The 27,283-nt window shown below is 45.4% G+C and overlaps 1 protein-coding gene across 3 annotated transcripts in view; it reads right to left on the minus strand.

Annotated features, from left to right (window-relative positions):
- The window catches only part of EXT2 (exostosin glycosyltransferase 2), a 133,625-nt gene that overhangs the window by 13,365 nt on the left and 92,977 nt on the right, over positions 1-27,283 (minus strand). For all 3 annotated transcript variants that reach the window (XM_081798285.1, XM_081798286.1, XM_081798284.1), the window contains 2 exons: positions 26,625-26,814; positions 17,671-17,837 (listed from right to left, as the gene is read on the minus strand). In XM_081798285.1, coding sequence (XP_081654411.1) covers positions 17,671-17,837; positions 26,625-26,814 — 357 coding nt within the window. The remainder of the gene's footprint in view (positions 1-17,670; positions 17,838-26,624; positions 26,815-27,283) is intronic.

Consider the following 27,283-nt stretch of genomic DNA (forward strand, 5'->3'; position numbering starts at 1 on the left):
CTGGCAGTGAAGCAGCTCCTAGTCAGCCCCACGATCACGAGGGTCAACAATCAGTACACTTAAAACCAACCTCTACTCAGACAACTCTTCTGTTTTTGGCTTTCAGTATTCAGTAAATTACAGGAGATACTCAATACTTTATTATTATAAAATAGGCTTTGTGTTTGATTTTGCCCAACTGTAGGCTAATGTAAGTGCTCTGAGCACTTTTTTAAAAAAAGATTTTTTTTATTTATTTATTTTAGAGACAGAGAGAGAGAGAGAGACAGCATACAAGCAGGGAGAGGAGCAGACTCTGCACAGAGCCAGACACGGGGCTTAATCTCATGACCCTGAGATCATGACCTGAGCCAAAATCAAGAGTCAGATGCTTAACTGACTGAGCCACCCAGGTGCCCCAACTTACAATGGGTTTATCGGGTAACCCTCTGCTAAGTTGAGAAAGATCTGGTTAAGGGTAACTCAATGAACAGGCTGTATCCTATTTTGTGTGTGTGTGTGTGTGTGTTTGTGTATAAATATATATATATGTATTTTAAATTAGTATTATCTTTGTCACATATTTAGCCACATATATATAAGTCGTATGGTCATGTGCTGCAGCAAGTGGACGCTTCCCCAACGCCCACATGTCACTGAGTCCAGGGACGATGCATCATTGCTTTCCCCAGGGCAGAGCCAGTTGCCAGCACCCCTTCCCTTCTGTAGTTTGCTAGGGATACTGTAACAAAGTCACCACACCAGGTGGCTTAAAACAACAGAAATCGAGACGTCTAAAATCAAGGTGCTGGCGGGGCCATGCTCCCTCTGACACCTACAGGGGAATGATCCTTCCTAGCTGCTTTCTAGCTTCAGTGGTTGGCTGTCAATCGTGGGCATTCCTTGGCTTGTAGATGCATCACTCCTAACCTCTCTCTTCATATGGCCTTCCTCCCTCTGTGTGTGTGTCTGTGTCCAAATTTCTCCTTTTTATAAGGATACCAGTCAAAATGGATTAGGGCCCACGCTAATGACCTCATTTTAACTTGATTACCTCTAAAGAGATCCTATCTCCAAATAAGGTTACTAAGGGTGAGGATTTCAACATAACTTTTTAGGGGGACACACGTCAACCAATATCCCCCAAAATCTTTAAGAACTGTTCCATCCCTGAAACAAAACAAAAAATGGATTCCCGCTGCCCAAGAATAATAGCCAAACTCCTTAGCGTACTCTAAAGGGCCCAGCCACTCCCCCAACCTCTCCTCTTACCACATTCTCCCACACTTCAGTGGACTCTCTGTTCTGGAATCATGACCGCTGCTTCTATTTCTTCTGCCAGGAATGTTGTCCCAGCTCTTCAGAAAGCTCGTTCTTGCTCACCAGTCAGGTCTCTGCTTAAATGTCACCTACTTTCAAGAGGCCTTTTCAGCCTTTCCTACCCAAGGTGAACACTGTCTCCCTCCCAGCCATTCTTCATCACATCTCTTACCCCATCCTTTCCTTCACCAAACTTTCATTTTTTGGAATTGTTTTGGTTATTTACTGTTTCCTTATTTACCACCTATTTTCCTCCCACAGAATTTAATCTCCATGAAGACAGAGGCTTCGTTTTATTCCCTGCAGTTTCCCAAGCACAAAGAGCAGTGCCTGCACAGGACAGCAGTCCATACACACTCACGGAATGCACGAATGGGCAAAATCTCGGCAGGCAAAAAAGCTGAGACTAAAAGAAGGGACTGAAGATGCTGTCTCTTTCCCTCACAGGCCGAGCCAGTGTTCTCCTTAATTCAGAAAGGAAGTCTGCGACAGTACTGATCAACGGTTACCATTAATAATAATGTGATATCCTTTGCACGTGAAGATCACAGTAATAATTCACTATTGCTAAAGCACATGTTTTAAACTGCTTTTCCAGAAGCGGGTAAGGGATATTCGCTGAGTCATTACACCGCCCTCCCTTAGTCCTCCTGTGATCGTCCACATGCTTTTATGGGATATCTGACCTGGGTCTTGAGCGTGGTCTGGGGTTTCCTTTGCGTGAAACCAGTTCACGTACCAGGCGTCTCAAACCCACAGCCTTGGCCTCATTAACACCATGTTGTACCCAACAGAGTTAATCAGCCACAGCCGCCATCAGAAGAGCTGCAGACAAACGAAGCCATGTCAAACATTTCCTCAGATGCGTGAGGCTACTGCTGTGTTCCTACTCCGGGGTTTGGATTTCAGTAGATTAAAATAATATGATACTATTACAGTTTTACAGAGCCCAGAGCGACAACACAGTATGGGAGCCGTAGCTTCTGTTTGGTTTGTGGGCCCGGGCATACTCCATTAAAGGCACTGCCAGCTTCCTTTCGTCAGCAGCGAGCACCTGCCCGTTCAAGTCACACTGGTACCACAATGCACGGTTCCCCTGCGTGGAATTACAGAGGTTCTGAAAGGCTCCAAGCACAAGTCACTACACTACCCACCAGGGATGGGCGCGGTGGGGGGAAAGGGCTGGGTGGGACAGGGAGGCATCCATTCGGTCGGCACCCCTGCTGGACGGAAGCCGCATTTCCTCCACCCCGAGGCTACTTTTGAGTCTCCAATCTGTGCACCTTCCCAAGGGTCCTTCTTTTCAAGCCCCTGTTTGCAGCAACCCTAACAACACGGGCTCCGTTTTAGGGTCAAACCCTGTTAGGATTTCAATCTTCTTCCTGTTAGCTGAAGGCACTTATCAGACTTCTCTCCACAGGGACTTAATTGAGTGACACTGGGTCACAGAATGCTAAACTATGCTGTTCTAAAAGCATCAGAGGTGTCCTGAATTTCAGACTCCTTCGGAGCCGTTAGTGAGCGCTGTTCCTCAGGCGGGGCCTCTCTGCCCTTGACTTACTCCAGGCAGCTGGATACAATCAAGATACCATCCTTGTCACTTCATCTATAACTCTGCAGCTGACTACGGGATCAAAACGGAGTAGAGCCAAGCAGGATGGGCCCTCTCTAATCGAGTCCCAGTGTAGCACGAAGTCGATTATGTAGACAGTAAAGCATCTTCCCAGCCAGAAGAGCGAGAACTCAAATTCCACCCCCTCTCCTCATGACTACCCACCTCCCACTCTAATTCAGCTTTTTTCTTTTTACCTCACAGAAATGCTCTGGGGTCAGCCTTTTGTCATTACTAACAGATGCCTTTATATATTGCAGTGCGGGCATCTGAAACCTCACATTCTATCCCTGGAGTTCTAGTACTAGTGTTCCACTGGCCATGCTCGGGTCACTATGCCATTACTCAACTGTTTGTCTGTACTGTTCCAGTCCTCTGTATACACCATCCTCATCTATTTTTAATCATGCGCAACTCTGAAGACAGAGCCTCTATTAAAACTCTATGCCTTGGTTAGGGGCTTAGCAATAATTTAATGGGGGCTATTTCCTTACATTTGGGGGCTATTTCCACATCACTATTCAAACGGAGATTGTAACAACATAATACCATGCTCTAACTGCTTCCTTCCACTCGAATGTTTACAATCTTGGTCCTAACCACTTACGGATATTTGTTCTTCTCTGGACTCCCAGCTGCGCTCGCTGGACTCTTTTCAGAGTTATCTATCTATTCTCTCTCTCTTCTTCAACTTCCGAGTTGTTCTGTGGCTTCCCCAAGCTAGCTGATCAAACTAGGGTCTTCTCCCTTGGTTTCAAGGCACAGGCAGCAGCCTTGATTACATGCTATGAAAAAGTATGCCACAGGTGCCTGGTGAAGGTGGATGAGCCAGAACTAGCTCTGCCCCTGAGGAGTCGTGCAAGCCACCTGCTCAGGTTACCCTGCTTTCATTTTGCCACCTGCAAAAGAGGGCTTGGATTAAGTGCCCTCTAATGTCCTTTTAGGCCTAAAATCTCATATCTTTTTCCTTACTAACGTATTCCCAAAGAACTAACTCATCAACTGTGATCAGTTCCAAGTTGTACATTTCTAAAGTACATGGCCTGCATTATTAACTTTGGTTTGAAATGCCATACACATATGGGTACCCAATAAATGTTACTGAAAAGAGGCTAGCTAATTCACTGTCTTCTAAGCCAGCCTGGAGAGTGCATTTTAAACCCAGGGTGTGTGCTAAGCATAGTCAGATTCAGGAAACAGACCGGGGGGGGGTGGAGGGTGGGGGGCGGGGGGGGAAGGTGTAACAACAGGTGGCGTCCATCTGGGATATACAATTATGAAATCATGGGTCAGCTTTAGGAGAAAAGTAACTCTCTGAAGTGGCTGCTATAATCATCACACTTTCAAAGGCACGGTTCCACAGGGATATTGCTACTGGGTGAGAGGGATACCATATGTATCAGGAATCAGGAGCCCAGGGACAGACTAAGAAGTGGTGAGAGAAATACGGGGAATATGGATCCAAGGCACATCAAACCGGGCCAGGGTTTCACTTTTCTCCTTGCACACGCCCCCTGGGTTTTATCAATCCCTAACCATCAAAGTAGAACAGAACTCAAGGAGCCAGCCCAAACCCTGTGGTCACATGCCTGGGTCAGCGGGGGCAGAGCTGCAAGAATCCCAACGTGCGAACGTCTTTGAATCAGTGGCCCTTCTTCCCTCAGGCTTGTCTTGCATGCTGCCCAGATGGGAAAGGGCTAGCTGGCTGCATTCCAACTCCAAGCTAGTTTCCACAGAGGAGCCTGTTATCAGATTCACTCTCAGGCCACTGGGAACAGAGCTCACCTTTTATATTTGGCATTTCCTGAAACGAAGTGGAACGGAGGGCTTCAGCCTGATTGGCTTCGTTTTCAGCTCATGCTTTTAATCACACTGGTGGTTGGTAGTTTTTGTCAAGGGGATGCTTTGCAAAAAGCCGAAGAGCCTCTGTCCACGCCTGAGACACAATTAAATGCTAATGCTAGACATCTAGAGCAAGGGAGCCCTGAAGCTGTCACCCCGAGTTCCCTAATGCTGATTGGTTTTGACAAATACAGGTACATGCTATGTTAAGTATTAAGATTTACCTGTTAGATCACTTCAGTCTGCCTGAGAGAACTTTCCAACCCAAGGCAGCAGTCTGCTTAAAATAAGCCAAGCAGGAAAACCAGGATCATGGGAAGACTTCTGGGATTTGGGCAGCAATCCTATTTGCCCCAGTCTGGCTGAAGGTTAGTGCCTTGGTTCTGGGAGACATTCTCTCCATTCCTTTCAAGTTCTTTCTTCAGGCTCAGAGTGGTGATGAAGGCAAAAGAGACAGGCTGGGGTGGGCCAGAGTTGATGGAGGAACGTGTGCGGTTAAATCTTGCAATGATAACCACCTTAGGAAGACACTGCTGGAGAAGGTGGCTTTAAACCATTCTTATCCTTATCAGCACCAACTCACCAGATGGCACAACCAGATGCCTTCTGCGGATGGGAAGGAGAAGATTCACACGTTGCCAGTCGGAGCTGCTGACCCCTGCCCACAAGACCTCAGAGATTTGCAGCTAGAGACCATTTGGAAGACTGAGCTTGTTTGGTCCAGCTCCCTCACGGTCCAGACGAGAAAACAGAGCTGGAGAGGAAGTGGCTCTCCGAATATTACGTGGTTAGTTCAAGCCTAAGCTCGGTCCTAACTCCCAGACTGGACATCTGTTCGTGAAGTCGCAGGATTCCCCACTTCTCTGAGTCTCAAAAGCACCTCCTCTCCCCAAGCTCAGTCCCTCACTTGGGAAACAAAGTCAGGTGGTAGTGTGTGAAATCACTGTGTCCGTGTTCGTCACCGGGGCTAGTGCAGACGTGGGCAGAGTCACACATGCATACCGCCCAAGCTGAGAGTAGAACGGGGTAGGGAGAGGAGGTGGGGAAACCCGCAAAACCCTTGCTCCCCCCGGTACTTGTCTTCTAAAAGCTGAAGGTTCTTCATGAATGTGGTTCCCATTTAGCAAAGAAAGCCACATGCTTGCACCATTAAAAGAAGGAACCCCTGTCCCCAGTGGTGTAACAGTCTAGTGGGATCCCACATATGACATCCATGGGCCCGCTGGAACCTTGTAATCTGTGAGGCTCCGGGGCAGAGAAGGGAATACAAGCAAAAAGCTGCTGAATGAAAAATTAATCTCAACTACTATTTTTCATGAGGCAATGAATCTCCTGAGAGATAATAACAAAGGGAAGGAGAGACGTGAGTTTGAGGCAACGGGAGGAAGAAGGGATGGGTCAGGACTGGGTCGTGTGTTTTCCAATCTTGCACTCCTTAGGACCCACTAAACCTGAAATCACTTTTATTTCCATAACCTCAACTCTGGGGAGGGGGATACTATTTCTAAGTCTGGTCCCAGGGGATTGTTCAATGAAGTTAAAAGAAGAATAGTGATCATAAGTCAAATGGCTACTCTGTTTAAATCCTGCACGAGTGGAAACAGAGACTTTAGTTTTTATAAATAACCATTACTGAGCCTCTGGAATTTCAAGTTGATTTTGGTCAGGCTCAATTTAAAAGACTGGGGACCAAAGATCTGAGCCCTGTCCAGCAAGGGGAGAAACTCTCTTTACTTCAAGCCACTGCCCTGGTGACTTCCATCACTTGCAATCAGGATGTTACTCCAAAATGGCCAAAAGTCCGTTTTCTTCCCAACGTGCAAAGGGAAGAAGTGGCATTGACCATAAACTCCGTAATCCTGGCTGAAGCATCAATGCAGCTCCAAAATGAGTTCATCCAGCATAATGCCCTCCCTGTATGTCTGCTTAAACCCCATAATCTCCTGGTGGGGAATCAAGCAGTTGAGGGACTCTTTCAAATTATTTATTTATATCCCACGCATGTCCAAAAAATGACTTGGGGTGGCTTACAATAAAAGGCAAAAACTAGAATAAAGTCCAAACCATCAAAAGGAAGGATGTCTTCAATGGCATATTTTTTTTAAATCCAGAGCTGTTCCATCTACCTTAAAAATATTAATCCTGGGCGCCTGGGTGGCTCAGTCGTTAAGCGTCTGCCTTCGGCTCAGGTCATGATCCCAGAGTCCTGGGATCGAGTCCCACATCGGGCTCCCTGCTCTGCGGGAAGCCTGCTTCTCCCTCTCCCACTCCCCCTGCTTGTGTTCCTGCTCTCGCTATGTCTCTCTCTGTCAAAAAAAATATATATATATTAATCCTAATATCAAGTTTTAGAAAGGAGATCCAACAGCAAGCTAAAATCATGAAGTTTAAGGATGGAGAGACTTGAGTATTCCTATTTATTAATTCATTTATGCATTCAATTCACAGATCCTTACTGAGCCTCCACTATTTTTTTCCATCAAACATTTTGAGATAATTGCAAATTCAAAAGCAGTTGTAAGAAATAAATGAATAGAGATCCCGTGTACTCTTCACTCAGTTTCCCCCAATGACAACATCTTGCAAAACTAGAGCATGACATCGCAACATGATATTGACATTGACACGGTTAAGACACAGAGCATTCCCGTCACCACAAGGCTCCCTGCTGCTGATCTTTTAGAGACACCCTACCCTCCATCCACTGGCAACCATTAATGTATTCTCCATTTCTGTAATATTATAATTTCAAGAAGGCTATATAAATGGAATCACAAAGCATGTAACCTTTTGGGATTGGCTTTTTTCATTCAGCATAATTTTTTTTAAATTAATTCACTTATTTTGAGAGAGAGAGAGCGAGCGCGTGCACGCGCGCACACACACACACACACACACACACACACGGCGGAGGGACAGAGGGAGAGAGAGAAAATCTCAAGCTGACTCCACACTGAGTGCGGAGTCTGATGTGGGGCTTGATCTCACGACCCCGAGATCATGCCCTGGGGCAAAGTCAAGATTTGGACCCTTAACTGACTGAGCCACTCAGGTGCCCCTCAGCATAATTTGTAGGGACTGTCTTACACACTTCAAAGAGTGAATACAAAAATAAAGCATATATCTTGTTACTAAGGAGATTACCATTTAGAAAAACTAATGTCATATGCATAAAAAGCTAGACATGAAAGAAAGCAAGGATGTAGTTGAAAAAGCACAAAAAAAAGAGTTAAGAGGATGGTAAGATTACTTATGGGTTGGGAGTGGGAAAGCAGGAAAAAAGGAAAAAGCTTTATGGATTTCATTTTAAGAGAACAAAGTTAAATTACAAAGTGAGGGTTGCGATTCCCCCTGCCCCCAACAAAGTAAGTAATTAGTACAAAATTACCCTTTGCTATGTGTTTGGCAGGCCAGCAAGTAGATGACCTCTACTTGGATTCCCTCACTGAATACAGAATACGGCATCATTTAACTTTGAACAACTCCTTATAATTCTACTCACAGAAACTATATATAAGAAAATTCAATGTCCGAACACATTAAGTTCACTCACTCAATCAATAAATATTTACCGAGCACCCACTCTGTGTCCAGCACTAAGCACAGAGGAGTCCACAGGGCAGCCACAATCCTGCCCAAATGGACTGCTCTAAGTTAGGGGAGCTTGCAATCCAGCCCCGGAGATCTAGGCCGTGGGTGTAATTAGTGGCCCGGCTGAACAAAACGACCAGAGTGTCAACATGAGAGCAGGACTTCTGCCGCATCCCTCAGATCTTCAATCCAACTCAAAGGCTGGTTGGGAACCCAGAAATTAAGGCTGCCAACTCCGGATCTAAACCAGTCAACAGGCAGGAGCAAACATACTGCAATTGTGATTAACGTGAACCCCAGGCACCAATTTTCGAGCACCCAGCAGTAAGTATGACCTAGGAGGTGAGCTATAAACATCATACAGACTGGTCCACCTTGCTTTCTAAAGACTTGTTGTTCCCAGTCACAACAGTTCCAAAGGCAGTGGACTACTCGGATCCTTCAAGCTTTCTTCTGATTCTTCCAAAATGTGCAACTGCTCTTTAATGCCAGTGCCATCAAGCGGCACCGCCTTGCGTTCATGATCTTGCAAAAGCCATTTTACAACTGGCAGTGAAGAATGCAGCGTCCCACTGGGGAACACCACAGAATGTTCTCTGGAAGGCTACAGACGCTGTCCCCCTGAGAGCTGCCAGGGCCATTCACCACCTGGATGCCGCTGGGGCTTTCTTTTCCCCTGGCCCTAGGCCAAGTCCTGCCCACACACCTCCCTGAAGCAACTCTATCAAAATCAAGGCAGATAAGCAGCCCGTGCAAGACAAATTCCCCACATCCCCAAATCATCAGCCGAATTCTGAGGCTCTGAATTCTTGGAGCAGCCAAAGCCTGTAATCAATCCCAACAAGACAACAGGCAGCTTTTGGAATAATAACCCTCAAACATATGGATCCTTTCAGGTTAGAACATCTTTGCAGCTATCTCCTTTTGAATGGGGGGGAGGGCGAGTATGCACTCCTTAAACCATCAAGTGTACCAACACCTCTTTAAAATAACTATCCCACATTATAAGCATTAGTTCTGGAAGCGCGGAGCTACAAAGCCAGGTGGGCCCGAACTGGCTGCAGACAGGAAAGATGTGGGGCACAGTGGGGAGCGCGCAGGGTCAGGAGCAGAAAGGGCGGCAGAGCACCAGCACACTGCCCAGCAACAAATACGTGCTTGTGGAAAACCCACGCACCTGACTTCTTTGGGATGGAAGTCTGCGTGGGGCCGGGGGGGGGGGCGGGGGCGGGGGGAGTCACCCTTCCATGATAAGATGCGCCAGCAGGAAGCCCACTCCCTCCTCATTGGGACGGGGAGCTTTTGACGTTTCAGTAAAGGCTAGGTAAATAAATTCTGAGCTTGTAACTTTAATTTGCTCAGTGGGGAAGAAAAAAGTGTCACTCTACTGTAATTCCCAACGGGGTACTTCTTTAAATGCTCAGATGTTGCTTCCATGTTCAGCATACATATTCGATTTCCTTCCCTTAATATTTGTTTGACTTATTCTCCAGCGAGGACTGGGTGCTTGAGAAAAGCTCTGAAGGGTCAAACTTCAGTGCGGCTCCTCTCAGCACCTCCGTGGGCCCCCGGCCTCGGCTTCGGGTCCTCTTTCAGCTCCTGCTGGAGTGGCGGCCTGCAGGCGCGGCCGCCCCGGCTCCCGGGAGCCCCAGGTGTAAATCAGTGCAAGCTGGAGATAGCACAGACCTAACCCATCCCTGGGGTCTCCTCCAGGCTGGAAACAGGGGGCCCGCGGCAATGAGCAACACCCCAGGGAGAGCACTCTCAAGAAAGAGCCGCTCGCCTCTGCCCACAGTCCCCCACATGTCTCCTCTGAGGGAGGCTCTGACTGTACCTTTTGGGCAGGGACACTCACTGAAATGAGCCGTTTGGCCCACACCGCTTCTGAAGACAACAGTTTCTATAACGCCCACTCTTTGGGTACATAAGAAAACTGAAAAATGGAAGGAAAGACAGACAGACGTTTGCAATATTCAATACTGTGCGGATATTACGGCCAGGCTCAGGAAAGGTACTATCGCTCACTCAGATATGACACACAAGGTTCAAAGAGCTTACCGCCACCTACTTCTCCAGATACTTAATGAGGAGGGCACACCACAAGTCCTAAGACACGAATAATTCTACAAAGCTCAGCTCTGGCAAAATGGCTCTAGGTACACCGCAAAGCTTTAATGTCAGGCCCGGCACAAACGCTGACCCAGAACAGCTTTGGCAAGGTTTGACTTTGGGCATGCCAAAAATGGGCCCGGCTCACTGTGAATCCTAGCGCTGGGGGCCATGTGGACAGTCCATCATTCAGAGAAGAGAAAGAAATGCTGGAATGTCTCAGTCTCCCACTAAGTCAGACTCTGTGAAGGCTCAAGGATCTGAGTCAGCCAAGAAGTCAAAGAATGGAAACCTCTGGTACTGGTTCTTTCTGAAGGCTGAGAGACTTCCGATGATTAGATTATCCACCCACTGCAGAGATGTCCCTTGCATTTTGAGCCCTCCTTTAGGGACACTCCCTTTTAATTAGTCCTGGTGATGTAAGAACTGAGTTTCTTGGTGCCCTGTTTGAACCCAAAGGGTAAGCCTGCCCTAGAGCCCATGGCAGGATGAGATAGGCAGTTCCACGAAAAACTTCTCTTGAAGACAGCCTCCTGGATTCCCCACAAACCTGAGCACATCTTCAGATGTAGTACCTGGCTTACATCTAGGGGGGAAAGCAGCTAATTTCCCATCAGAAGGATCATAACCACAAGCCTGCGAGGAACCATCTTTAGATCCAGTCCAACACTTGTCTTACATTTATTTGTTCCCCAGACCCAGTCTCTGTGGTACTTTCACTGGCAGAAGGTTGGGAGAGAAACGAACAGGACAGAGAGTCTTTTTTTTTTTTTTTTAGTTATCTGCTAGCTTTCAAAAGAGGTGGTTGTGAAGTCTATTCTCTGATAGGCTGTTTTCACCTCTTGGTTCCTCTAGTGAGGAGAGAAAAAGTAAGAGTTTACTTGAATCACAGATTATATCATCTCGCCGCTCTCCCTGGATGAGTATATAGGTATCTCTAAATTTTACTAACTCTGGATTTCTCCAATTAGCCAAGGTCCCTCATCACAAAATAAATGTGAGCTAATGGGTAAGCCTGTCTTTTCCTTCTCGTTGGTTCTTTAATCCATTTGAATCCACTTTCCACCTCCACCTACCTGGCTTTCCCTGTCTTTAGTGTCTGTTGTTTGAATTCACCTGGACCAGACACCTTTCTACAAACCTATAACATCTTTTTACTGCCGTGAGCTTTTCAGTTGGCCCTATATTGCCTGACCAACCTAGCTTCCGCTGTTAACCCAAACACAACTTCTCCCCTCCTCGATCTGCTTCTCACTGCCCCATGCGACCACACACACCAAGCTCATTCTCTTGTTGGGACCATCCCTCTTGGCTCTTCCTATACCAGGAGAACTCACTTGGCAATCAATGGTTTTAGGTTCTCCAGAAAAAAAGTGGGGCATTCTATGCGATTTTGCTGCCTTGCCATGATCCGCTGAAAGTATATACTTGCCATTACCTAAGAGACTTGTGAACAAAATAATATAAATTCTCATCATTTATTAGCACCCAAGAGGTTCAACCAGCCTCTGCCACCTATAGGATACCCAGGCAGTAAAAGGAAGGCATCAGCCTTTTGTGCGCCTAACAACACACAGTCACTCTAAGCCAATTCCCATCCCCATATGAAGTTCTGACTTTATAACAAGTACTGTTAGCCAAGAGCATTCCACATCTCTCAGGTGAAAAATGTTCAACACTTAAGTGCTACTAATAATTTTTATGGTTGGAAATGAGGATCAAAGTATGAAAGGAAAAATAAATTCACGGGTTCATACACTCAGCCAAGTCCGCCTGGCTCATTTTCTGCCACATGTTTTAAACTCTCTTAAAGGCGGGGGAGGGGAGGAGGCACAAGTTGCATTTTATTTCCCAGCTCTTTAGGTCTGGAGTAAAAGCAGACAGACTTAAAAAAAAAAAAAAAAATCCAACACTCAAGTAACACTATATACTGCTACCGCCCCCCCAGGAGTTCCTTGCAAATGAATATCAAGAACTCAACAGATACTTTCCCGGTAAAATACACAAACAGATAAATAAATTATCCCAGGCTGAAAAGAAATTCCACATCTGGTAGCTCACTAGAGCTTGTCAAACAAGTCAGAAACACGCAGGGCCAGAGAAGAGCATTCTTTAGCTCCTGATTTCAGGGCTGGAGAGGGAATGCAACATTTCCCAAACTCTCTGCCTTCCAACAGGGAATATGACCCATATAAACAGGCAAATGACCCCTGTGTTTTCGTCCAATTAAATAAATAATGATCCCCAGTATTAGGTCTCGAATCCAAATGTTCTGTGGGCTCAAATGACAGCCACTGGGAGGCAAAAGGTCTCTCCTCCGTGGTCTGGCCTCTTATCTCCAGACCCTTGCTGTGGTTACCTTCGGGGACAGCCAACGCCCATTTCGCACCTTAAAGAAGTAACTGTGCCTCCCTGCACCGCGGTTTCCTAAGCTATAAAGCATCAAGTGACAGGATGATCTCTGAGGTCCCTTCACATTCTGACACCGTGTTTCTTTTCCACAGCGTTCCAGAGGGGGTGCTGTGAACAGTCACCAGGCCCACAGCGATCCCGGTCCTCTCAGCCAGTCTACGGGCCTCAGGAGACATGGCGAACGTTACCTAGCTGGGCTCTAGTAAACCACCCATCTGGAGAGGGGTTCTAGAGTCCACTCTCTCTTACCTCATACACGAGTGGCACGCTTCCCTCTCTTACTTCAGGAAGCGTGCAGTCTGCGAGCTCCCTTTGGTCTCTGCTCTATGTTCCTTAAGCAGGCCTTGGAGCCCATCACTTTAAAATGGTCTCTGGACATCGATGCCTGCCCCCCTCTAACAAAAGCACTGTCTTAGCATGCCCTCACGTCTGTGAAAGCCATGCTGGAACTCTGTGCCTGAGTACATGTTAGTCCTCAGAAGACTCATCAGCAGAACCATGACCAGAACAGGCCCGGGCTCACCAGCCTCCGGCTGTCTTCCATGAAAGTAACTGCTGGGTTCTCCCTTCGATTCCTGACGTGCTGCCCATCACCTCCCTACATCCTCATTATGCAATCTTGCCGTGTTTCACAGGGAAGTGAAGGAGTTTGCCACTTCAGATGCACAGGAGTCTGACACCTTTTCACATGGAACCACAGCGTACCGGTGTGTCTGTACTTGTTAGCTCTCAGATTCATCACACCCAGAGGGATTTCAGGAAGTCCTCTGGTCTATTCTTCTGTCTCCTGGCAGCACTAGTAAAACCACTCTAGATACTGGAAAGGCTGCTGGCTCCCTCTTTCTGAAAAATTCCCAGATGGGAAGATGCTTCTGTCTCTCCAGATTTCTCAAAAAATTCTTTGGAGCCAAAGTAAGAAAGGTCTGTTGCATGGTTTCTCTTTGGTTCTCACATATTAAATAAACTATCTTTTTAATTTAAATGAGGATAACGAATTTACTACAGAATTCATAAAGGCCATGGGGGGAAAATAACAGAAGAAATGGAGATGCCTATTTTGGAGAAGAACAAGCAGGGGGATATACTGATTATATTCAAATTAAAAGTTTAAGGGGAACAAACTGGTGGTAACCAGAGGGGAGGTGGCTGGGGGGATAGGGGGAAATAGGTGATGGGGATTAAGGAGTGCCGGTGTTTTATGGAAGTGTGGAATGACTGACTATATTATACACCTGAAAATAATATTACACTGTGTATTATCTAACTGGAATTTATTTTTTTTTTAAAGATTTTATTTATTTATTCATTTGAGAGAGAGAGAGAGAGAGAGAAACAGCATGAGAGGGGAGAGGGTCAGAGGGAGAAGCAGGCTCCCCGCCGAGCCGGGAGCCCGATGTGGGACTCGATCCCAGGACGCCGGGACCATGACCTGAGCCGAAGGCAGTCGCCCAACCAACTGAGCCACCCAGGCGCCCTATCTAACTGGAATTTAAATAAAAACTTTTAACAATTTAAATTAAACTAAAAGTGCCAAGATAAAATCTTACCTAGATGACCTCGTAAGGTCATTAAATCTACAACTCCAGAATGTAAACTCTTTGTAGGTGCACACAGAACATTTACCAAAATAGACCCTCCACTGGACCACAGAGTCTCAGTAAATTTCAAAACAATGAAGCCATATGGAGTATCTGACCACAGTAGAATCAAATCAGAAATCAATAAAAAAAGAGAAAACTTTAAAAACTGGCCGAAGTAAGCAATCTACTTTTATATAACTATGAGTCAAAGAAGATATTACAATGGAAATTAGAAAATATGTTAAACTTAAGGATAATAAAAATATGACAAATCAAGACTTGGGAATACACCTAAAGCAGTAATTCCCAAGAAATTTACAGCTTTAAATGCATCCATTGCAAAAATAAATAGTGAGATCAATGATCTAAACTATCACTTGAAAGACTAGGAAAATAACAGCAACTCAAACTCATGAAAGCAGAGGAGATAGCAACATTCGAGTAGAATGCTGAAGGATGAACAGCAATTACCAAGATAGATATAATCCTAACACACTGTGCTAAACACAACAAAGTAGCTCTGAGTTCCAACATAACTCCCCTAGGACATAAGTTTTTAACAGATTTATTTATTCACTTAATCAGTCGAGCCTGCTCCCAATTCCCGCATGAAATAATCCTAGGCTTTGGCATGAAGAAGAGGATTTGGGAACACCATTATCTTCTGTCTTCTGACTCAGCACAAAAGTGGGTACCCTCTCTAGAACAGAACTGTCCTCTGTGAAGAATGGAAGTAATAAACCCCCTTCCTCACGAACGGCGGCAGAATCTCGAGGGGAGTCATGAGATTGACGGCAGCAGCAGCTGACTTGGCGTCTTGTGACGTGCACAGCACCCTGCCCACCAGAGAAAGTGCAGCTCCTGAGCGCTTTCCTTCTATGTGGGAGGCACGTGTAACTTTCTAATGTACATGTTAACCTAATGAAGTCAGTATCATTACTGCCATTTCATATAAGAATAAACTAATATCCCGAAGGATTAAATAACTTGTCCTTGCTCATTAACTGGTCAGTGAAAGAGCAGCACTTTGGACCTGGAGCTTTCCTAACTTTGTCCATTATATTAATTACTATGCAGGAAATAACTTTTACAAAATTACCCTAAAGCACCAATGGTAGGGATGCGTGAGAAACCTGTTTGTTATCCTTAGCATCAAGATAATTCCGTGAGAGACAACTGACAGGCTCACGGCTCTTAGTGCGAGTTTTATGAGCCTGTGGTCTCTGACAGGATAAACCGCCCCCCCGCGCAGACACTATAATGGAGACATACTGGGACCTCTATTCCAACTCTTCCACTCATTAGCTGTTTGACTATAGGCAAGTTATCTCACCTTGCTTCGTCTTAGTAAAGAATGAGAAAACAATAACCACCTTGCAGGTTTGGGAAAAGATCATAAGTAATGCCTGTAAACACCCAGAACATTCACTGGAACATGGAGGGTAGTTACGAAAGTTTTCCTTCCATGGCATCTTGAGAAGATCCCACTGAAGAGGGAGCACTCTGTCCATCTTGGCTATATCGTCCTGAATGTTCCCTTTTTTCACTTCCTTTTTACCACAAAAATAAACACATAAGTATAGTCTGAAACCACTATATGCAACAGAGGAAATACTGGCAGAAAAACTGGGTTTTTTTGCCATGAGTTGGCTAGAGAAACAAGGAGGTAACTTGCTTTTTTAAAAAATGGGAATGGTAGTGTGCTAAAAATCATCCAATACTCTAGATGTGATCATGTAAAAGACATCTCTGTGAATGAGAATAAACCCAAAAAGATGATACATATTTTATTAGCCACTCTCACGAAAACCCAAAAAGATGATACATATTTTATTAGCCACTCTCACGCTCTTCGTGGCCAGTAACTATACAGGCCAAGGGTGTCACACGTCAGCCTCATTCACGACAATTTCTTTTCCACTCAAATGGAGCTATATTAAAACAAAACAAAACAACCCAAACAAACAAACCCACGAAAACTTGAGCTTTTAATTTTTGGTGGTGGTGATGGTTAGGGGGATTCCTATTTCTTCGCCTTAAAATCCACTTTTAGTTTAAGGGTTAGAAAATAAATTTCTCTCTCTCTCTCTTTTTTTTTTAAGATTATTTATTTGAGAGAGAGAGAGAGAGTAAGCAAGAGCACGGGGGGAGGGGCAAAGGGAGAGGGAGAGAATCTCCAGCAGGCTCCCCACCGAGCACGGAGCCCAACTTAGGGCTCAATCCCACGACCCTGAGATCATGACCTGAGCCGAAACCAAGAGTTGGATGCTCGACCAACTGAGCCACCCAGATGCCCCAGAAAATAAATTTCTATAGTAAATATAGAATATACAACACGTATTCACTTAATAAAATCTGAGTACCAGATGGCCTCATATAATACCATTTCATGATTTCTTAGAACCTCCGATTCAGCAAACTGAGTCAGCTAGAGAAGATGGCTGCCTCTGTCTGACGGGCCCGACGAGCGCAGGGGGCAGCTCTCACCGCTCTCCCCGTGCCGGCTGCGGCTAAGTGACGCATGCTCTCCGTTTTGCTTGGGTCCGATGCCGCCGGCACGCCCCCGCAGCCGCAAGCCTCTGCCCGCCGCCGTCATGCATCTCCCGCACATCCTCCCTGACAGAGCTCATCAATTCCCATTGCTTTTCACCGAGCCTTGGCTCTGGCACTTTCCCCTGGGGAGACCTTTACTGGTCTCCATACTTAACCCTTGAACCCAGCCTAATCCATCAGCCGCACTGAATGAACGGTGAGAGAGAATGTTTCTCCCTAAAGACAGGCAGCCAACCTCTCTACTTAAACCTCAGAAAGAAAGCCATCAACAGGGTCTGCTTTCTGTTTGTCAGCGTCGCCAGCATCTTCGCTTACTGACATTTTTATCGTTGCCGTGCCCAGCTGCTCGAGTCAGGGGAAGCCCTCTTCAAGGAGACATCAATTAAGTGCTCGTTACATGCTATTGATGCGCTTTTGAAAATATCCCCTGGGACTCTCCTTGGGAGTTCTCAAAACTAGTGGAGGGCACAGTTGTCATTCTGGAATAGGGTTTCCCCAAAGTTTTAAAGAACAGCTTCATAACCCACGCTCCTATGCACCGCTTTTAGGCTCTACTGGGATTTAGAAATTATGACTTTAGCGAATGAAATAGAATACTCTTCATCAGGAAAGACAAGCAACACTAGGCAAGAAATACCAAATATGTAAACAGACCGTCTGAAACCTCCTTACCTCATAACCAAACTGCAGCTCGTCAGAGGTCAGCATGATGATATCGTCATCGATAGCCAGGACAGCCTCCGTCTCGATTTCGTCATACGGGAAGAAACGGTTACTCAGCTTGTTTTCAGCAGTCCTCACAACTTTTAATGGAACCCGGATCTTGGGCCAGAGAGAATCTGGGGCGGGAAAAACAGGCATGTATTACTCTCCTAATTTCTGTGAGGAGATAAAGTGGTAAAAGCACCACATCACAAATGAGATGGCACTCACTTCCGCGGCTCCCATTAAAGCTACACGTACAACTGTTCAAGGGCGAGTTCTTACAAATGCGTGGTTATAAAAACTTCAAGTATTTCTATCCTCTCCAAGTCCTTGCGACACTTCTAATTCTCAATACTGTCTTAACCAGAATGTACAAATGGCTTCAACTCACAACTGAGAGACAGAGAAGCCAAAAGGACTTGCCCAAGATCACAAGAGGAGGGATGGAGTCTGCACTGTCTCATTCTCAGGCCCGTGGTTTAATATCAGAACTCTGCCACCTCCCCAGACTACCTTCAGTGAGGTACACCCCAGCTCAAGACATGCCTCTGCTCTGCTGGCAAATACAAAGCATGTGTTCTAGATGTTCGCCCCAGTGTGCCGACCTCCACCATGCAATCGCAAACAGATACCAAAGCTGCTCAAATCCACCCCGCAAAAACGGTTTCCCTGAACGACATGGGTTTCTTAACTTAGCACACTATCCCTTCGACAGCCCCTTCCGTCTGATTCACTGGGTTTGGTTTCTCATCATGAACAATTTACAGAGTAAATATCAAGTTTCTAGGTCCAATTTTGTGGGATTTTCTAGTATACTGAAGAAACACCAACCCATGACTTGCCTTACATTTTTTCCCATTCTACTTTGAAATGATTGAAGCAATTCAACCGCAGGTTCCTTATTTTAAAATGTTGCATTTAGCCCAGCATGAAATTAGTACCTCTTTGGTACAGTACCCTTATCCATAGACCTCAGGGTTCTTTACAGAGGGTACTTTGTTCTTCACACAACATTTGTCAAGTGACAACAGGAAAGCTAGGTATCAGACTGCTTCCAAAAAGCCCATCGTGTAATTGTGGAAAAATCTAGTTCGCGTGAATCTTGAAGCCCCAAATGCCTGTGGCCACTCCAAAGTCACCATACTGAAGAGAAGTATAGCAAGGGAGAGTCAGAAGGGAAAAGGCTGTCGGTACGGCCTGCAGATGAAATATCTTCCTTTTGTATATTGTACAGCGTGTCCGTGGGGCACACTGTTGGGACACCAGCAGGATCCTGGAAGAAGCCTGCGTAAGTGGAGGCCCTATAATTAAGGAAGACAGTCAGTCTTAAATAAACACAGAGCCTAAAAAATTGGTCAACTCCAAAAGAAGCATGTTTGGGAAGAAGGACTGAACTGAACACCGAAGAAATGATCCTAGGGGCCACTGCCTTTTAATCAATAACAGTAGTTAATTATAGTTTCATCCCTGGCTCAGAAGCACATAATCAATAAACAGCTTTGGAATAAGTGGATGGGCACAGGACTTGAGACAGTGAAGACCTGTGTCCCATGTTACTTATGGGGCGTCAGCAAGTCCCTCTCACTGTCTTCTAAGAATAAGCGGGGCAGGGGGGACACGTTTACTAAGCAACTAATATATGCCACACACTTTGTAAATGTAATGTTATCCAATCTTCCTGACAACCCCCTGGGGCAGAAATTACTCACAAAGCAGTAGTTACAAGGCTCAGGGAGATTACATAATTTGGCAGTATGTAAAATTACATAATTTTACAGAGCTCCTAAATGATAAGGCAAGTGATTGAATCTAAGTCTGTTTAGCATCAAAGACCAAACAGAACATGTACCATCTACTGCAGTATGAAAACCTCATGCTTCTCTAGATCTGGGACAAAATAATGAAGCTCAACATGTTCTCCAACAATCATCCTTATTCTCGTTGGCTTCCTACTCCCTCTTCCAGATTAAAAAAACCCTTGGCATAAATCTACTGTCCAAATCCTTATGAAACATGAATGTAAGATCTAAAATGCAAGAGGTTATAACTCCATCTACTAGACCACCAGTTCTCCAACTTTGTGGTGTCAGGATTTCTGTATGCTCTTAAAAATTGTTGAGAACCCCAAAGAAGCTTTCTGTGGGACACACACACGGTTTGTGTGAGAGATTAAAACTGAGGAAATTTTAAAACCGAAGAATACATAAGCACACATCCCACTAGCCATTTATCCCATGTCATGTAGCCTCTGGAAAACTCCTCTGTCCCCTTGTGAAAAACAAAGAGTGGGGAATGGAGGTGACTTGGTATTACTATGAAAATAATTTCAACCTCACAGACCCCCTGAAAGGTTCTCATGGATGTCCAGGGCTCCCTGGACCACATTTTGAAAGGCTTTGTGTTCAGATTTGGGTATCATAAGATGGGGAAAGTTCCAACAAGCTGGAAAAGACTCTGGGAGGCGTTCCAAGGACAGTACAGGCACTTGAATCCAGGATTTCCACCGAATGTTTAAAGAGACTAGCGGTGCCAGTTGTCAATGTATTGCCTCTCAGCTTCAATTTCACCCTTCACTGCCCTGTTTCTCATACTGGAACTAGATCCTGTGAACATTTCACCTCTGCCAACCAGCTTGATGTTAGGCTTTGTCGGTAGAGAGTGCTAGAGGGACACTTTGGAAGGAAGGGGGCTTTTCTTGCTGGTTCGCGCATACCTCTTTAACTTGTTGCTCCTTCCGTACTTGACCAGAAGATAGGCAGGCAGGGGCACTTCTCTCCCTCAAGCTTAAGTGGTACCCCCCACGACAGCTTTGCAACAGGTTCTGCAGACACTGCCAAGAGGAACTCAGCTGAGGTCCTCCCCATGGGTGGTTCCCAGGGAGCTCCACTGAAGCCCTCCATTTCCCAGCAAGTTCAAGAACACACCCCGGGTCACTTCCTGTTGAATTCTGTGCATACTGAAGGGGAACGGGAGGTTTCTTGTTTGCCAGACTTGGCCTGTGGCACCTCCGTAAACCTCACTGTGCAGTGGGCTACAGTCACATCCTGTCCAACAAGGCCTGAATCTCAGAGCTAGCTGGGGAAGGGGTTCTCCCAAATTTATTTCCTGCTATCTTTAAAGTTTTTACCCCTTAGTCACCAATCACCTATTACTAATCATTCTTTATAATAAACTTTTCCTGTTCAAGTTACAGTGTGGTTTCTGTCTCCTACCTAGGCCTTGACTAATACACAGGGCTATCAGGAGGGCTATCAGATGAAAGAGGAATTACTCTCTATGACCTCTAAAGTCAGAAGCATGACCAATGGCTGGGTGAAAAGTTACAGGCAACTAATTTAGACTCAAAATAGGTAAGACTCTTCTGATGGAGGGATGCCTGGCTGGCTCAGTCAGAGGAGCATGCGACTCTTAATCTCAGGATCATGAGTTCGAGCCCCACACTGGGTGTAGAAATAACTTAAAATAAATAAAGTGGGGCACCGGGGTGGCTCAGTCTGTCGAGCGTCTGACTCTTGGTTTTGGCTCAGGTCTTGACCTCAGGGTCATGGGATCAAGCCCCACCTTTGGCTCCGTGCTCAGCAGGGAGTCTGCTTAAGGATTCTCTCTCTCCCTCTCCCTCTGCCCCTCACCCCTGCTCGTGCGCATGCTCTCTCTCAAATAAATAAATCTTTAAAAATAAATAGATAAATAAATTTTAAAAAAGAATCTTCTGATGGAAAAACTGAGATAAAACGAAATAATGAAATGCCTTTAGCAATACAATGTGTGCTTTTACTTGAAATGTACTAACTTAGGTCAGATTTCTACTTGACATCATCTGAGAGACCAAACAAGATGCCTCTGAGGTCCAGGATTTCATGAGGCAGTCATATGACATAGAACAGTCTTTAGGAAGAGTTTTGAATCCCAGGTGTACTCCTTACTAGCCATGGGCTCTTGAACAAGTCAATCATTTTCAACCTGTTTCTTCAACTATGAAGACAGAATAATAACACTATCTTCCCATGGCTGACTGTGAGGTTGAACATGAATGCACTTAGCAGCATAGCGCCTCGCACACGGGAGACATCCGCTAAATGTCAGCGGGGCCTTCCTTTGAACGTCTGTGTCTATTTACAGAATCAAAGGACTTCTTCCGAACCTTAGGGTTAAGGGAGGCAAAGTGGGACATGTTAGATCTGGCACATTACTCTGACGATCCAGCAGCATGCCCCCAGCTTGCACCTTCCATATTTACTTTTAGGTCAACAGGATCCCTACCAATAACCCTCTAGAATGGAGACAATGGAACACACAAATAAAACAAAAGAACACAGAACCTTTTTTTAATCTCACAAAGTAACAAACAGCTCCTCTTTTTGCAATATGCACAGAAAATAGGCTAGCCACTTTGGTTAAGTATGAACATTCCTCTACCCTGGATGGGATTTGGATTTTCACTTGGCGAGTGGGTACAGCATGTTCCACCCACAGAGGGCTTTCCACATTCATCACCTATATATCCAAAGAATTACTTGAGACGATCAATATCCACAGACAACTAACTTGCCCTTGCCTTGTAAAGTCTTTGATGGAGAGGTTTTAGGGAATGATGAAGGCCAAAGAGGATGACATGGGGTGAAGATGGACATGGGATTGTCCTTCCCTGTTCTGAGTTAGGCCTGGGTAGCTGAAAGTCAGCCAGGGCAAAAGCAGTCTCCACCTCAACGGTCAGCTGTCTATGTACCATCGTCACCACAAGACAGGCCTCTAAAGAGAATTCCCAGTTTTTTGTTTTCACATTTTCAAATAAAATAGGACTCCAAGAAAGGGAACTACCATTCTCTCAGGCTTCAGCATTCCTTCTGTGGAGGGCAGAAATCAAAAATAAGCATTATAATTACTCCCTGCCCTAAAGCAGGTAGTTCTGATATGGGATGTTGACTGTTTAAAAAAATTAGGACAGAAGCATGAGGTGGGAAAGAAAAATATGGGTGAGAAAAAAGAACTTTTTTCCCCCCTTTCCATTAGTATTTTCAAAAGAACAGATTTACTTTCCTGTCTCTCTTTGAGTCCCTGACAAGAAAGAACCTAGTTCTTCTACATAATCCCAAATCAGAGAACAGACAAAGCATGATTTTCCTCCTGCTAAATGGCAATCTAAGTGGATACAGGGGGCCTTCGTGCAAGGGGCACGAGCTTTGGATCCCTGGAGACCTGTGTTCATTTCGGGCTCTGCCACTTGCAGTTTTGTGATTCAGGCAAATTACACAACTAATCTGAGCTTCAGTTTTATAAAATGGGAGTAAGAACAGCTTCCTTGCAGGTCTGTCAGAAGGACGAGATAATATATGTAAAGCACTTAACACAGTTCCTATTCCTGGGATTTAAAAGATATATAATACATGGCTATAAAAACATCGTATTATTTTCATCTTCATAAATGGGTTCTTGTAAAGTCTTACGGACCTCACTTCTCTCCTGACAGCCTGAAAAGGTGTAGACAGAAGGCTGTGAGGTAGCCCCTTACGATGCAGAAGGACACAATTCATAGCGAGAGAACTTTAGGCTCTAATTCCATTGCTAAGGCCAAATGGGGTCTCTTTTTTCCTTACTCCTTCTAAATTCTAGTGAAACTCTAAATTCTAAATGAGTTCAAAGTAAAACAGCATGGCCTTGTACCTTATGTCTCATCCTGTGAACCTGTGGCTGGCAAAATAAAAATGTCACCTTCCATTCACACAAAGTAGTCTGAAAAACAGGAGTTTTTTAAACACATTGCTGAGTTTATGAAAAACAAACAGCTGAGCCAGGTGACCTGATAACTTCACAGTCAGGAACTTTAGTCTAGCTTGAAGGAGAAAAAGAACTCCTTGTGTTAAGGATTTTTTAAAAATGGGTATTGATTAACGGTTTTCTCCACGTTGGATGCCAAGAAAGATGTGAGCAAAGAGAATTTTTCCTCCAACTTGGCAAAGGTACTATAAAACGGTGAGGTTGACTAAAGATGACCCCAAGCCCATCCTGGCAATCACTGTCACAAACACAACCACAGATCAATAAAATAAATGGTCAGATTATCTCCATACCAACCTTGAGCTCACTTGAGGAATGCTCAGGCTGCTTGGTGTACAGCGGGTCCGCATGACCTTAATTCCCCACAGTTCCTGAATTCGGCTCGAAAGCAGGGAGTCTGTGGCTTCTACTTCTCTGTTGCCTCCTCTGGGATGACCGTCCTGACACACTCGGCCCGTCCCCTCCTGCCTGCTAACAACTATGAAAGTCACAATCTGAAGCCAGGGAGCTCCTGAGGTCAATTCAAATTTAACACTGAAATCAGCTAAACCAGAAGCCTGAGTTAAACCTATCTGAGCTATACAGTGTAATAGCTTCCTTCACAGGGAGGCCAGGGGCCAAGCCAAACAACCTCTATATCCATCAAGTTTGGAAATTGAAGAGTTGGGGAGGAGGAAGGCAGTGGCTTGCCTTTTTTTTTTTCTGAAAGAGCTCAAAACCAATGTGACGAAAGCTCACTGGAAATTTCTATTGCCTAGTCTAAGTATTTACTTAAACTTCAAACCCAGCAATTTAGACTTAAATGTAACCAAAAAGAAAAAAGTATTTGGTTGGAGAGTGAAAAAAAAGAAGGCGGGGGGGGGAGGGGGAGGATTTCTGCCTGCATTAACCCTCCCAGCAGCAGACACGTTCACCACAATATTTATTTTAGCAAATGTAGAGAAAGTGAAAAACATCACTTTTGCCTCTAATATTTCAAAGCCTTGGACTTACTTTTTTAAAAAATATATATACTACTAATGCCATACATACAGATTCAGGCGGCTTTGCTGGCATGAGGGCCAGAGCCGACAGCCCCATTTACCAACTGAACAAACACCCCACAGAGGTCTAAACATGGTTCATGCTCCCCCCAAACAACCACATCGCCAGAGCCTGAGCTGAGACCTCAAAACCACTGCTAGAAAAAAAAAGCTGGTTCAGTCTCTAAACGTGTCAAAACTGGGGCCTCGTCAGTTGAGGGCTCGCTTTCCTCCCTAGAGCCAAAATATTTCAAAAATAAACTAAGCTTCTGGTCATAGAATTAACCACTACATTTTAGCAGGGTCTACCAAAAACTAAACCTGAACATCTAGCTCCAAAACCGAGGTTCATGCTCGTGCCTCCTGTCACCCCAGTGTCAGCACTTTGACCAAGACAGCAGAAAACGATACCTTCCTTCTCACTGTCCTTGATGGTACCTGCCCCAAAGAAGTGACTCCAAGTCCCAATAAATCATTCACCTGAAGCCCAAAGCGGCTAGCCAGGGTTCATAAGGAAGGAGAGGAGTCTTTTGCATTGAGCTGTGCCTCTCTGGGCGGGTGGGGTGCTGACGGGCTCCCTCTGAAAGCTGGTGGCCTCTGGGCGCGGGAACAAATGCACGAGTGTGAATGCGGCGCCACGCAGTGGGCTACTCCAGATCCGAGGAGGGATACACGGCCTTCCTTCTCACAACGTGATTCATCCTTTTTAAGTGAGAGACTAACGAGCAGCGCCCAACCGTCCGATCCACTTCCCTCTGGGCAAGGCACCGGCCGTGGCCCTCTCCGTGGCACCTCTCCGTGGCCCTCCCCGCACAGCTCCTGTTTATTTATCTCTGCCCTTTCATTCCACCCCTTTCTTTCTCCTTTTCTGAGAGTCAAATAAATGAAACAAACAAACAGACAAAAATCCAGAGAACTAGACGTTGGGAGGAAAACAAACTTGGCATAAAGAGACAGTTAATAAGAAAAAGCACTGCTCTCTGGAGCATAAAACAAGGCCTTCGTTTAAAGTAGCCGTTTTGTTTACTTAAACTATGGCTCCCCTAAATAGAGAGAAAGCGTATGATCCTCTCAGAGAACAAAAATCTCACTAAGGAAGATTTCTTAAATGTCTCAAGAGGAACTAAAGAATTTTCTTGGGGCAAATTCTGCTTTGCCTAACAGACAGAAAACGTTCTTCTTCCAGCCCAGAGATCTACTACTGGCAGTTTCCGAGGCTGACTGTCCTGACTTCAGTATTACCAATTAAAAGGGAATAGTCCTAAAAAAGTGCAGATACTACTGTCAGGCAATAAACTAGCCCTTATCGGGGATAGTGGTGCACATGACAAACTTCAAACTCATTCCTTGCTCTAATCCATCAGAAACTTCCTGGCTTTAATAGGCTATAAAGGGCAGGAGCTTTGAAGTCCCTGGGATTAGGATCAGTAATAGACAGACTGAATGAGAAACTAAATGCAGGTGGAACATACTCTCTGCGTCTTGAATGAAACACAAATCCAATTAATCAAACAGTCCTCAACCCTCGCTGCCAGCGCCAGCCAGCAGCTTATGGGGGGGGCGGGGGCGCAAGGCAAGAGACAAAGCGATTACGAAGGAACCAATGGGAACCTGAGTGAGCGCTCACTTTAAGGAACTGATTCGAAGCCTGAAGAGGGCATGCTCTGCTGGCTTTCCCAACTGAAAGTGAAGCCATCCTTTTTTTTTTTTTCTTCCTGAAGAAAAGTGCAGTATCAGAGCCCAGATAAGGAAGGAGAAAACTAATGCCTTTTAAACTGAGTTTTCATGTAAACAAATCAGCTGTGATGGCTGAGGGAAGCTGAGATCTGTTTTCCCAAGGCTGCTGGCCTTTGATCCCACTGATTCCTAAGCTCCCAAACACTTGGGGCTATAGTGCATGCCATGGGCTTGGAGTTAAGTGGGCCACCCCAGAACAAGAATGAGATGACTGAGAAAACTGGGGTCATGCTGCCTCAGAAATGGCACTGTTGTTGACAAAGCAGGACAACTCATTTAAACCTAAGGACGCAAATAATCTGGCCATCCAAAATCGATCCAGCTGAGAGTTGCGCTAAAATCCAAACCAGGCCTTTCCTGAACACACCATTTTCCCACTCTTCTTACCTTCTGGAGGATTTTTATTCTGATTATTCCAGACAACTAGCAGCTTGGATAGACTGGGCACCTTGGACACCTCAGTGATGACCCGGAAGAGGCTCTCCACTCGGTCGTAGGTGAGGACGATGGCGGTGAAACCTTGTGACTGTGGTGGGATCAGCGGGAGGAAGAGTGGGTTGCTCACACTGCTCCATTTCTGCAAGGCAACAGAGTAATGTGGGTCAGCGAAGGATCTAGTAACAATGGGGCCGATCTCTTTTCCAACGTTGTCAATAAACTAGAACATGGGAGATTTGGTGACTTTCACCATGACCAACCCAAGAGCTAAAGCAACTATTCAAAGTCTTCCCTTCCCCAAAATTTGTATTGACTCTCTTTAATTAACTTGAGCTATGAAGGCCACTGAAACAGGAGCAGAGAATTTTTGTAAGTGAGAAGAGATTTCTAGTTAAACAGAGCAGATTAAACACGTACACTGATCTCCATTCTCTCCTCAAGCCCACTCGAATGACAGTAGATACAAAACACAAATGGACAATGACAGTGAAATGAGAGAAGACACCACAGTGGATGAGCAGTATCGACAGGCTTCAGAAACACTGGGAGGGACCAGAGAAGTGCGGGAGCGGGAGAATGAGGGAGAAAGCTAAGTAACCACACAGAGG

This window comes from Leptonychotes weddellii, chromosome 11 (assembly GCF_054177405.1).
Source record: "Leptonychotes weddellii isolate Sample4059 chromosome 11, ASM5417740v2, whole genome shotgun sequence".
NCBI lineage: Eukaryota > Metazoa > Chordata > Mammalia > Carnivora > Phocidae > Leptonychotes > Leptonychotes weddellii.